General features: G+C 36.2%; 1 protein-coding gene across 4 annotated transcripts in view; it reads right to left on the reverse strand.

The window, feature by feature from the left end:
- LOC145671263 (uncharacterized) overlaps positions 1-14,537 on the reverse strand; it is a 179,561-nt gene that overhangs the window by 40,944 nt on the left and 124,080 nt on the right. For all 4 annotated transcript variants that reach the window (XM_081740189.1, XM_081740188.1, XM_081740190.1 and 1 more), the window contains one exon: positions 1,775-3,506. In XM_081740189.1, coding sequence (XP_081596315.1) covers positions 1,775-3,506 — 1,732 coding nt within the window. The remainder of the gene's footprint in view (positions 1-1,774; positions 3,507-14,537) is intronic.

A 14,537-nucleotide genomic window follows, 5' to 3' on the forward strand; every position in this document is an offset into this window, starting at 1 on the left:
ATAATCAAATCTACTACAAAGGCATGCACACTTAATTATACACAAAAAACCTAAGTACCAGTAAAATCCCTCAAATTTAAGTTGTTAAATGGAGGAGCACAACACTCTCTCAACTTGTAGGGATTCTATTACTTTAACTACAGCTACACAACACTAGCAGTATTGCCTTCTTTCGTGAAAAACTACCTCGGTAAACAATGATTCAGAAATATCTAAGGCACACTGTTAAGATTCGCATCCTTCCACCTCCATTTCTTTTTTTTCACATACAAATATAAGCTCAAATGATGTCACTTAAGATTAATAAGACATGATCAGAGGTTAAAATTCCTTTTCGGTTCCAAGCTGACCTTGGGACCGTGGATTTTAGTGTTCAAAGTAAAATATGAATCGCATACTTCCATTGGTAACTGAACCCGGGACTCTCCTGTAACAAGCTTAACATAAATAAAGATCAAGTTAACCTTTTCTTGCAAAAATACCAAATTCACAGTAACAAAATCAAAATGTATTGATGGAAACGCATTTACAAATACCGAAAAAGAATTCCCGGATTTGGCTTAAATTACATAAGGTTCCACTCTTAACATAGTAGTAGTTCCACTCTTAACATATTATATGGTATGAACAAAAAACAAAAAGTATTCACTTTAATAACATGTGAATCACACAGAGAGGCAACGAAAGAAGCTGTTTTAGAGCATAACCGGATGATGAATGTATGTATGGGTATGATATTACACACTTGCTATAGATCCTGGCGTAACTAGGCAACAGTCTTTGCCGGAGATAGCCATTTCCCATACAAGCTTCACAAGGTATAGTCCGGACTATTACCGGAAGGTGTATACCAAGTAGAGTACACTGGGTTGCCTAAGTGATAGGAAAACGCACGTTATTTTGCTGGGCGACCAGTTCTCGCTTTGGTCTGAGCACGGGTACATCTTAGAATAAAAGACGAATTAGTCAATACTCGTCTAAATAAAGACCACACACGTGAGCGAGATGTGCATTTACTGTACTTATACTAGAATGGAAGATGTCCTGTATGGTGAGTGTGAACACAGGTCCTCACCTACACGAGTACGGACAACACGGCCATCGCTGCGTCCGAGACAGAAACAAAACTCATTCCTGAATACCACCTCCCTTTATTCGCCTCGTCATTATAGTCTTTCCACACACTTTCGAAGACATTTACAGTGATAAGCAATGTCAAGAGTAGTTGTGCGAAAGAAACGCAGTACATCTGATTGCACTAGCAGTCGCTGTCCTTGTGCTTCCCGGTATATCGTGGGAAGAGAGGGAGACACTTCTGCTATGAAAATTGCACCACCGACTATGCTTTTTGCTATGTGCACCACCGACAAACCATTGATACGTTACGATCAACGTAATTATGCGCAACTACAATCCGGCTTCTTGGACCTGAACCATAAAGTAACGCTCGTAGTCTCTTAATTTAATTACTCAATATTTACTTCTCTGGCATTATAATGGATTTTAATTCATACACAACCACCCTCATTCTGTTAACTGAGAACCTTGAAAATACCAGTAGAAATGTCTCTACTGACAACAATCAGTCTGCTCTACGGTAAACGGTGCAATTAGACCTTCTGACTAAAATCAGCATGGTCTTTACAGCACATTCTGTAGAACGAATTTCGTTCGAATCGAAAGTTATATGCAACCTGTTCTCAAATGCGTTTCCCTCAGTGTATATACGAAGCATTACAAGAAAAAAAAATAAATAATGACTTAATTTACTTACAACTTTAGCATCTACGCTGCTTCTCACAATATATCTTAATTCATGTTGTTCATCATCCTGTTTCATCTTCCATAACCTGTATGAGAGGTTTCGATTGGGGGCACATGGTACGGGTTTGAAAGAAGATTCTTTCAGTTTACTTTCTATTTCCGTTATGCTTTTTGTTGGTTTATCTTCCCTTGCTTTACGTGAACTTTTCATCATATTCCTTTGCAATTCGAGCAGCTCGTCTAATACTGTTGACTGTACTTTACTTTCTGATTTTTTTCCATTGTACTGTTCAGAAGGTAACGTTGTAATTGTCGATGCGTCGTTAACATCAGATAAATTCCGTGTACTACAAGACGACAGTTCAGATTTTTGGTCTGGATTACTTTTGACCTGAGAAATTTCTTCAGGCATTTCTGGTCCTTTTAGCTGTGTGTGTTTAGATGCACTCGAACGTAATTTTATCCGAGTACTTGAAAAGCTTTCATTTATACTCTCTCGATGCTCCTTCTTTATGACTTCATTAGTTTCACGAACTATACTTTTATGCGATTTTGCTGTTAATGGGGACTGATGAATACTTTTATCCAGTTTAGCTTTACGCCCAACTCCTCGTTTCATATCAGCAACATCTCGTTTCGTCTTTGGTTCGCTTTCACTTGAACTATCTTGCTTTCCAACAAAGCGATGTATCTCTTTAATTCTATCCAACATTCTGGCCTTACTTCTAGTTATAACAGACTCTTGTGTGATCGCTGGCTCAAGCAGCTTTGGCTCTTTAGGATCAACTTCTACATTTTCTAACTCCATCATTTGACCATCTGATTCCTTTTCTACAATTTCCTCATCGCTTACACGCTTGGAGTCATTATTCATATCACATTCGGCAATCAAAAGTGCGTCATTGTCACTGTCTGAACATTCGCCGTAACTAAAAAAGCTCTCACTTTGAGTCGGTGACACAGGAACAACGGTTACTGATTCTTCCTTATCCGATGGATATATAGTCTCTGTTTCAAATATGGAAGCTGAAGTTTTCTCGTTAGCGATATCCGACGATACCCTGTTATCTAATTCCAAATCGCCTACTTCTGAGCCTCTTTTAATATAATATGTTTTCGGAGGACTAGAACTAACTTTCGTTTCAGTGAAATCTACCTTTTCTTCGTTGACACCCGAAACCTTGTCTGGGACTGAACATTTCAGATCACCGTTACTTTCGACATGAAGAGACTCAGTAATACTACATGGGGATATTTTCAACTTCTTCGGAGAGACATTTAGGTTTGTATTGCTACAAGAACATGTCGTTTTGACTGATTCATCTTCACTTACTTGATCAGAAACCCCTTGTTGCTCACTCGTTGAACTTAGAATCGATGTTGATGAATTTGAAGAAAGCATTTTACAATCTAGTCCAATCTTGTTTTTGATTTCACAATTTCCACGTCCATTTATATTACTGTCCTCAGTATTCACGGGTGCATTTTTTTCTTTCTTCCAAGTCTTCCTTCGTGAAGCTCCTGATCTCCGTTTTTTCGGTGGGTATGTCTTCCTAGTTACAGCTTGTTGAAGGATCTTCTCTCTTTCCTTCCGCTCAGCTGGGGAAGTCTCGGTCCCAAAACACTCCAATTCATCCATAGTATTTAAACTCATACTACCAAAAACTTCTTCCACTGGACTTACTTCTCGAGTTTCTCCCTGGCTTGTTTCCAAACCTTCTGAAGCTATTTTACTTTTAACGCTGTAATAAAAACATACAACAGAAAAAAAAAATTAGTCATTTAACTTCGAATGTCTATGGGGCAAATTTGTCCTATTTCTGTAACTTATCTATGTGGAATGAGATATTTTAGAACCAGTTAGATATACTTGGGCAAATTTTGTCGCTTAAAAGTACCTGTTACTGTTGTAATAAAAGCTGGAAAATCACTATTTTATAATCAATTTAATAGGATTTCTGAAGAAACCCAGGAATTTCGAAAAAAATAACTGATCTCTGAACAGCAATTAATGATATTAAGGAATATTGCACCATCAAAGTAAGCATTTTAACGCACTAATTCATACAAAAGACAGCAAATATTATTTATGTGGTGTGCTTGGTATTATTTTTCTACGATATTTCACGGACCTCACTGTTTGCATATTCATGTAGTCCAAATATTCGGATTACTTTCTGAACCGTTAATCGATGTTTCTTCTCCGTTCACAAACAAGATTAACTTCAGCACTTTAGGTTGAAATTCCTTTATATATATAAAATTAAAACTGTACATTCTACAATTTATGAAGAACATAAAGTGTCCGCCATTTTCCTATTTTGATGCATTAGTGTTTATGTATCTATTAATGTTGTACTAGATTTGGGAAAATATCTAAGAAGTTAGCAAAACACCTAGTCCCCCGAAATGTGAAGTAGAAAAATAATATTAAGGCGCACCTCATAGGTAAACAACATTTGCTCTCTTTTGTATAAGGCATAGTTATTATTTATTTAAGGAATTATTAATATACTCTTTAGTCAGTGAATGTTCATCATTGTTCACTTTTTCAGTTGTAGTACTGTGTGTTCCAGTTTTCGACAAATTAGTTATGTGAGTCCTTCCTAGACAGTGATTATACTGTTTTAGTATGAAGATGTAATTTTTGGGCCTTTAATTTTGATATTCAGATTGGAGGGCAGATAATTAACAAGATCAAGTATGCAGATGATACGGTTATTACAGCTAGAACCGAAGAAGGACTACAAGAGATGAGTGACAAAATAGTTCAGGGTTCATACAAAAATATTGAACTCAATTTCTCTGAATTTTCCAGTTTCCCAGGTATCAATTTTGCAATTTCCAGGTCTAGTGGAAGAAACTAACAGTAAGAGAACACATAAATTTTAAGAATAACATATTTAAGAATAGGCACCCTTCTTCCCAATGAACGATTGCAATTAAATATTGAGTCAGAAGAAAATAAATAATTAAAATAAATAAAAATTTAAGTTGAAAAAATATTAAGTTGAGAAGCCTACTACGGGAATTAATAAATAAATACTTTTTATCCATACTAGAACACGTTCAAAATATACAAAAATATTATTCAACTCAAATTTTCCTGATATTTCGAGCATGATCGATTTCCCTGAATTATCCCGTATTTTTCTTCCAAAATAAATTTCCCTGGGATTTCCAAGTAGTTGTAGTTGAACCATGTAGTTGACACTGGGAAACTATATGGAAATGAAACCAATATCGAAAAATCGAAAGTCATGAGAATATCCCGTGGAAATGCACCCTTACAGGTCAGAGTAGAACAAAAAGTACTTGAAGAGGTCGATCATTTCAAATATCTGGGAAGTATTTTGACGAAAGACGCGTACTTCACCAAAGTGATCAGGTCGAGAATTGCCACAGCCAAAGAAGCGTTCAACAAGAAAAGGTCATCTTAACTAGCAGCTTTAATATTGGACTAAGGAAGAAATTGGTCAAGTGCTATATATGGAGTATTGGACTTCATGGTTCAGAGACTTGGACATTACGGAAGTTAGAGAAGAAAAAAGGGACAGAAAGATTAACAAACGAAAATATTTTAAAACGGATAGGAGAGTAGAGGGCACTTCTAGCCACCACCCTTCGTAGAAATGCCAACTGGATTGGATACATCTTGCGAAGAAATTGTCTTCTTCATACCGCCATTACAAGGAAAGATGGAAGGAAAGCGAGGAACAGGAAAAAGAAGAATACAAGCAGTCGATGATTTGAATAATAGAAGAAAATATTGGGAGTAAAAGAGGAAGTTGAAAATCGAGAAATATGGAAGAAACATTTCCAGACCAAACTGAAAATTAAGAAGAAAAAAACCTCATTAGTCTCAGGACCTGCCAAAGGGCAGAATACTTATTATTATTATTATTATTATTATTATTTTGATAGTAGGAATATGAGTTTTTGGTGTTGTTTCATCGTTATCGATGAAAAGAGAAAAGAACATAGAAAAGTTCATGAGAATTTTTACAAGATAATAACATCAATAACATATATGTATAATAACATCGATTTTAATATTAATAATAATGTGCAAGACACTAATTATTGTATTATGTTAAATAGAGACTGTGTATAAAAATTACACAATAGTACATGTACGTTGCTTCAAAATACAACTACATTTTAAAATAATATAAGTAGTAGACAAGTTTGCCCCTTCTTCTTCGCTTTAAGACTAAAATTAAGGAGTAAAAGTCATATGCTGACTTCACACCGTAGCTTTATACTTTTCACAAAAGTAAATAATAGTGAAAACAACCAACGTTTGCAAGAAATTAAACACTATATCAGTAAGTTAACTATTAAGTTATACGCTTTGATGGACTACTAAATAATGAACACTGGTCGGCAAGAAAATCCTCCCACGAGGGTGAAAGGGTGTACCGGATAGATTTCGAGAAGCTGATTACGAATATCTCATCGAGAAAGTTCCAGCACGTAAGTTTTTCTTTTTTTTTTTTTTTTTTTTTTTTTTGGACGGGATGCTGTTTCCATAATTGACAGAAAAGTCGTATTTTTCGTATTTAATATGTTTTCCGTGTTTGGAGTGCATAATTCAGAAGTTTTATCTTAATCCAAGAACTCTTACTAGGCTATATCCCAGTAACATTCTTTTCTCTAGCTCATAACCCCCCCCCCGGAAACGTACCCCCTCCCCTTGGGTTGCAAAGATTTATTGTTGTTCCACACTGCATACACTAAAACTTAGGCGTTATTAACGGAGAAAGGTTTCGTAATCAACTTGCAATCATTCGTCGGCTCCCTTTTGTCTAGACGACAGACAGATTGTTGGAAAAAAAAAAAAAAAAAAAAAAAAAAAAAAAAAAAAAAAAAAAGGCGCCAAGACATACACCACGTTGTCGAGTGAAACAAATATTTCAGTTTCGAGTTGATCTTCGTGTTAGAAGGTGGTGTTACGCTGTGTCTGTGTATACCGTAGCTGAAAAATATTTCTGCGTGAAATATTGACGTTTGTGTTAAACGAACATGCCGAGAACTTGCAACAATTCGACAGATTCATTCTGCTACATATGTGGGGAAGTTATTTTCAAGGGACAAAGTAGGCCATTGTCACCGTTCCTGAAGACAGCCTACCATCTGTACTTCGGGTGTAAAATCGGCGACCAGGATCGCGTTTGGGCTCCGAAACAAAGTTGTTAACTCGTGTGCGCGTACTCTCACAGGATGGTAGAAAGGTACATATAAATCGATGCCGTTCGCCGTACCTATGGTTTGGCGCGAGCCTCGTGATCATGTTTCAGACTGTTACTTCTGCCTGACTAATATAAAAGGTCTCTCAAAAAACATGAAGCATAAAATACAGTATCCTAACTTGGATTCCGCGAAGAGACCTGTGAAACATGATGTTTGTCTGCCTGCACCCGTACCACCAGACTTATACACCCTGTGCAGTGTTTCATCCGATGAAGAACCTGCTGCTTGTGAGGATGTTGCACAATCTTCGAGTACACAGTCAGATCCCAATTACGCTCCAGTGCCTGACACTAATGAACCACATGTGATAAGTCAGGAAGAGCTGAATGATCTGATCAGAGACTTAAACCTTCCCAAGTCTAAGGCCCTGTTGCTTGCATCACGACTTCAACAATGGAATCTACTAAACCAAGATGTGAATATATCGATGTATAGGAAAAGAGAGGTGAGCCTAGTTCCTAATTTTACAAAGGATGGTGATTTGGTGTATTGCAGTGACATTCCATCGCTTATGGGACAACTGAAGTTGAACTACAACACTGAAGATTGGAGGCTATTCGTAGATTCCTCTAGGATAAATCTCAAGGCAGTGTTACTACGCAATGGCAATGAAAAGCTAGCCATCCCTATTGCTCATGCTGTACATATGAAAGAAACATACGAGAACATGCGAAACCTATTGCAGAAAATAAAGTACGAACAGTTCCAGCGGTCTGTATGCGCTGACCTTAAGGTTATTGCCATCCTCACCGGTTTACAAGGAGGTTACATAAAGCACTACTGCTTCTTGTGTTATTGGGATAGTCGAGCCAAAGATCAGTGCACCATCACAAAATGGCCGCCAAGGAAGCAACTGGTCTCAGGGGAGATGAACGTGGTTAATGAACGTCTCGTGGATCCGGAGAAAATATTCTTACCACCCCTTCATATCAAATTAGGGCTCACGAAGGTCTTCGTCAAGGCTCTGAACCTGGATGGTGAAGCATTTCATCATCTCAGAAAACTATTCCCAAGACTCAACGAGGCCAAGGTGAAAGAAGGTGTTTTTACGGGACCTCAAATCAGAGACGTTTTTAAGGATACTACATTTTCTTCTAAGCTTAATGAAGTGGAAAGTGAGGCTTGAGAGGCCATTAGAGAAGTGTGCAATAACTTTCTAGGGAATCATAAGTTACCTGATTAGAAAGACAATGTGGGCAGATTAATTACATCATTTCGTAACATGGGATGTAATATGTCCCTGAAGTTACACTTCCTGCATTACCACCTGGACTTCTTCCCTGAAATGTACAGCTTGGGGGAGGTCTCTGACCAACACGGGGAAAGGTTTCACCAGCAAATAGCTACCATGGAGAGGCGCTACAGTGGTAAATGGAGTATAAATATGTTGGCAGACTTCTGTTGGAATGTGACACGCGAGACACCCTGTAGTAATTACAAGAGGAGTAGGAAAACCAAGTGACATGTAAGTGTTAAACTTTAACTTTTTATGCAATTTTATCTGCATAATTTATATTGATATTTAAATTATAACGTGCAAATTATTATGGGTGGAGAATAGCACCTTTGGGCGGATACTGAAACACCCTCCTCCTCCCTGAAAACTGGTACGTCCTGGAGAAAAACGGGTTACGGATTCAAACTCAGGAGCTCGAAACCTATAGGAATCACCTATTTTCGTTCGTGGGAGCGGAAGAGTTTCATTTTGCCGATTAGTGTAATTTTGTAAAAGTTTTGGCTCCTTTATATTCTCAATATTTTGTAAGTACTACAAAAAGATCTTTTACTTATTTTTTCTACTCTTTGGAGAAATACAAAGTACTATCTAAAAATAACATTTCATGACTTTCGTCTTTAGTCACAATTCATTATCATATAGGCCATTCCGTATTGAATCAATTAAGTCTAGAGCCCGACTATCTCAGATTTTTAAGAAACTTTAGTAGTTTGAGGGATTGGTCGAGATAAGAATTTATGACACATTCTTAACATTTTGTGTAACGTAGCTGTTAGCTCTAATATGAAGGCCAAAAATGAAAAAAGTGTCAATTTTTGGTGCATGTCGCAAATTTTAATGCATCACTGATCTAACTTACAGAGCTGATTCAAGTCTTGTTTACAGGCTAATAGAGTTTTCCAATCATATACATTATGCTTCTACATAAGGAAGAATGTAAAACCAATGATTCTGACCTATTGATCTCTAACTTTTGCAGATGCATATCTAGGATTTCCTTGAAATTTGGAAATATGTTGAGAACAAGGTTTTTTCTAACATAACAAACAGAAATTGGGATAGTAACGGAAAGATAGTGAAAATTATTTAAAAAGCAATTTTTCTACGAACCAGTTAGCTTTTTATATATTGGCAGTTTGCAACAATCATAAATTACGCAATAGTTTTGTTAAAGAATGGTGCACGTTGAATCTTGAATAAGAAGCGTAATAAATAATTTGCAGTAACATATACACTCAGAGGTATAATCAATACGATAGTATAAAGTATTGTACCTGTATGAAACACTATATTTGAACGGAAAAAAAGTAAATGAAACCTGGAACCATATTACGTTGGAACCATTTAAATGTACACCGAAATAAAAACTGAATATTTACCAAACATGCAACTGGTGTACAGTCCGCGGCATAAAATTTGTTACAAAAATTCTAAGTCCAAATGAATAACGAACTCTTGCCCAGTTTTCTTATGCATTCCCGCAATACATGTATCAATCGATTAGTTGCTTCTAGTATTTATTCCAACTCCTCCCCGTCCTCCACCTCTCCTTGTCTAAAGCAGTGTGCGTGACGTAGTACACTCTTTCCATTCAGCTGAAAAAGAAACAGGAATCAAGTTTACAACGTTATAGTTTTAAAACAGTCTTTTCCATTCGTTTGTTCTGAAATATTTTTAAGAGCCTAAATTAAAGGAAAGTCACACAATCTTCCCAGAGCTTCATAAATATCTTTAGTTTCATTCTTTTCTTTCTTTAAAGAGTGCAAGCTAGTAAGATGCTCCCTAAGAAATCTATGGAAATTGCCAAGAGCTCTAAAATATCTACGGACAGAAACGAGTTTTATTCAATGATCATTGAATTTCTTTTCAGTAAGTGCAAGCAAATGTTTCAGGGGCGTCATTTGGGCAGGACAGGAAGGTGTAATTCCCCCTCTCTTGAGCTTCATAAATACGTATTTTTTGATCAAATGTATAGTAATACACTAATAAAAAGTGAAAATCTTATGTCGCCGGAGAATCTCTTCTCCCCCCCCCCCCGCGCCGAATAAAGTCTAAAAGACACTGGTTTTAACAACAAACCTATAGAGTTACGATAGCACATCGTAACGATAGCACATGACGAAAATTCTGATTTTGTGAAAGATAAGAAGGGAAGTTTTCGAACTGCGAGGATCACATTAGGCAGTTGTCGAATTAATGTGGAGAACTCTTTTTAGAGCATCAGATGATTACGAAAGGAGAGAAAGATCTTCAGAACTGAGGAATTAAGATTTTAAAAAATCTGGTTTCGGCGACGGGTTTCGAACCACGAACCTTGTGGTCATCGAACCATGACTTTATCCATTCTGCTACGGAGGATTCTATTACTCGTTCACATACGTTTCCCTTAGCTGCGTTGAAAGCTACCTTAAGGGGATATTCCAAAAGTTGACTCGGTAGATGCGCCGTTCAGTTAGGACGTAAACCTCTTGTAACTTAGTTACAATGTGCAAAATGAACTTCCTCTGCTTCAGGACACTTTTTAAAGCTTTAAAATGTGTTATTATTGTTTTAATTAAGTGACATTTGATAGAACCATCTGATAAAGTAGTGCCAAGCCCTGTGCGTCATTGTCTGTTAGGTGAATGGTTAATGTAAGTTACTTTTACGTGGATGGTCCGAGCTTCCAATCAAGACCATTCTTATTGATTATTTGATTTGAGCTACGCTCATACTGTATATTCCACAAGTTCAAGTTTCAAGTAATGTAGTCACAGCTAGTTTAATTCGAAATAATTTTCCAATATTATATTTGTTACTAAATTTACATGGCACTCCTCATTTGTTTGTAGCCCTGCATTAATGCAAAATTGTTTTAAAAGTATATTTTACTTTCAAGTATTATTGATTTTTTTTTTTAAATTGTCCTTCAAATTTATTTTATAATTATTTTCTATTTCTTAATTATAACATATTTTCTATTTATATTGTATTCTATGTTACACGTTTATTATTTACATTTTATGTCACCTTTGAAGAGGAGCTTTTGACAATTCAGAGCAGTAGGGACATACACAGGATGCAGGCCTTGGCAATCCAGAGCTTTTGCCCCCACGAAATCACTACTTTTTTTGTTTGTATATATATATATATATATATATATATATATATATATATATATATATATATATATATATATATATATATAATTTTATAGATAGTGATAGCAGGGGCGGATCCAGGGGAGTGTGTTTGGGGTGATCGCATCCCCCAGAATAGGGAACTTTTTATACTTTTTATTTTAAAAATAAAACATATTCTAAGTATTTTTTCATCTTTGTATTATAAACGTAAATTAAAACCTAAAGTAGCTAGGCCTTACTTTCTTAAGAAAGTTAATTCTACAGAAGAGCTCTTTCTCATTTTCTATTTTTTTCTTTTCTTTCTTTTCTTTTCTTTTCTTTCTTTCTTTCTTTTTTCTTTTCTTTTTTTGCAATCCGCTCTTACCTCCATTTGACTTCGAACGACCGCCCCTCCCAAACAATCATCCTGGATCCGCCCCTGGATGATAGACATTTTAGTAAAATATGCCCTCAATCGCTGAAATAAATTCCTGTCAAGCTTTCGATCGCTGAAATAAATTTCTGTCTACGGCCCTGCAAAACAGTGACGATTTTAGGAAGTGATCAGTTAGTAATGCCTCCCTGGAGCAACGACACTTCCCCAGAAGTCATATCTCCGATAATTCAGAATGTGATTTGTGCATTATCACTTTTCACTCTCAGTGTCTTGAAACGCACCAAAAAGGAACTGTTCTGAAGTATTTACTGGTTCTCCCTATGACCCCATTTCAATATGGCCAACCTTGGACATATACACATCTGAAATATCACCTTTTATGTCAGTGATCCCGAAAACTATCCATTCGACACAAATATAGGATATTTTCGATTCTTTATTCCTGTCACCCTCGCATTGTCAACTCGAAGCCAACCAAGGCTTATTTTGGACTTACGCAGCATCCACAGTGTCACTTTTCATCTTTGCATATGAATTCGACACTAATTTCGTTCGTATTTGACTACTTTTACATGTCACCTTCACCTCTTGGTGGGGATTTTTTTCAGTATCTCGCCCCCACAACTATGGAGAAATTTCAACCAACTAAGTATAATTATAAATTATCATCTGAAACACAACAGTACAGGTGATCTTTTTCGCAGAGGAATTCGTTAACTACTGTTTCAATATCAATGTATTGGCTTTTTTTGCTGTCCATGCTGAAGATTGCCAAAGGGCTAAACTTCATCTGCACTATTGTGCAATGAATATAGGTTTTAGTGGTTTAATTTACTGAATACTTGCTTAGATGTTGCTCTCGTCACAGAAAAAGTTATATACAGTTATAAAAGAAAAATGAAATGAAATATCTCATTTTTACGTCCCACGATTATGCCGACTATGCTAATGGAGAGAGTAATGGTGAGAAATAAATGAAATTGTTTAACGAAAAAAGTGGGAGGAAACGGGAGAAACCCGAGGACACTCATGCACACGGTGTTTGTCCATAATAAAGTTCATTCGGCGTGAGCTGGGATCGAACCAAGGACCCCATGCACCATAGGTAAAGTTATAAAAGAATAGGCGTCTAAACAAATACGGAGCACTACTATCAATGAGAGTTGTATAAGATTAGATTTTTATTTATTTCATTCTAAGTTGAAATTTCAATCAATCTTGATCTTCATTACTGTTCGAAATCCGGACCAACCAGTATTCCCTACTAGGGTAAAGATTAATTGATCGCCAACAGAAATCCAAAATCCTCTGTATAACCCCACGTTCAATTATTCCATATACACAATTAAGAGTCTAGCGTAACCTACAAGTTAATAAGTTTTCTTCTTCTTATTATTATTATTTTTAACACCTCAAAAATATAGGCTCATAATTGAACCACTGATTGGAAAAAGGGAATAAGTACATAAAAATATTTTTTCCACTTAAGCTTTTCTCACCAATTGCAGTGCTACAATACAAGATTATTCTTCTTGTCTTAGAGTTTGTCAGTTCTTTTGCTACAATTAATCAGTTATACACGTGTTGAAACAAATACAAATACGCCTCGGGAAGGTTTTTTAGCGTTTCTGAAAACGTAGGTCTGATGTACTTATTCCCTTTTGCTGGAAATAGTTGCTGCAAGGACGTGATAAATCTTTTCGGTAGACTTCACAGTCTATAGCTCCTTCACAACTTCCTTTTCATCTAAGGCTAAGTAGTTACATTTTAGACATTGAGGAAAAAGTGTGAAATTAATTAAAACCCTTCAAAGTGGAGTTACGAATCTTCAATGGACCCCATTTTGCTGTTGGCCTCGCTCAACACACTCCCGTCACTGTTCAGGGTGCACGATGGAGTTTCTCCCTTTTAGGAATACTTTCTAAGAGTACTTTTTTTTCAGCTGTTTCAATTGAGTTGTATTTGCTAGAACTGTCGGTTAAAGGAAACAAAAGATCCTATACTCAAACACAAATCATCTCTCTAGAAGCTCTAACGGAAAACGAAACGAATCGTCGTAAACATGTTACGTTCTTGAAGAGGAAAACAGCAAAACATTGATTGCACAAACGTATAATGGTATCATTTGCTTGCAAATTTAAAACTTATAGAAGTTGATGGCTTGTTAGGTGAGGGGTTAGTGAACAGGATTTTTGTACTGGTGGTCCAGGGTTCGAATCTCGTCCGTTCTTCTTACCTTTTGTTTCTTTAAGCACCACTGAGTTTGTTCATTCCAATTCTTTAAGCTTGAATTAAATCTAATACCAGTTAGTGAATTAAAAGTAGCTAACATTATTTTCAAATACGAGACGTTATTACATGCTTGTCATTAGCTCACGATACTCAACTTTGATATAAATTCTTGCAGCCTTCATTTAACTCACTTCTTAACGTGTTTTGTTACAAAACTCATGAATCGTGGCGAACAAAATTGCTTTACCAGATAATGGTGACTGCTTTGAAACCAAATGACAAGTATGAGAATTAAACGTATCATATCTGTAGTTTGGTGTGGAGAAGAAACTAAATAGCGAACGAAAGGTTTAAGAACAACCACGTTATTAATATAAACTATGCCAAAGATTATTGACTTATATGATTTAAAAAAATCGAAAGATATTTTGAAAGAACGAATAATACTAACTTAGAATTTTGTAACTGGAGGCAAGGAAATCTAAGTTAAACATACTAAAACATACCATTTAGCGCATATAGAGTGTGGATCTGTGCTCAAGGCGCTAGCTAA

This window comes from Thermobia domestica, chromosome 15 (assembly GCF_964235325.1).
Source record: "Thermobia domestica chromosome 15, izTheDome1.hap1.1, whole genome shotgun sequence".
NCBI classification, from domain to species: Eukaryota; Metazoa; Arthropoda; class Insecta; order Zygentoma; family Lepismatidae; genus Thermobia; species Thermobia domestica.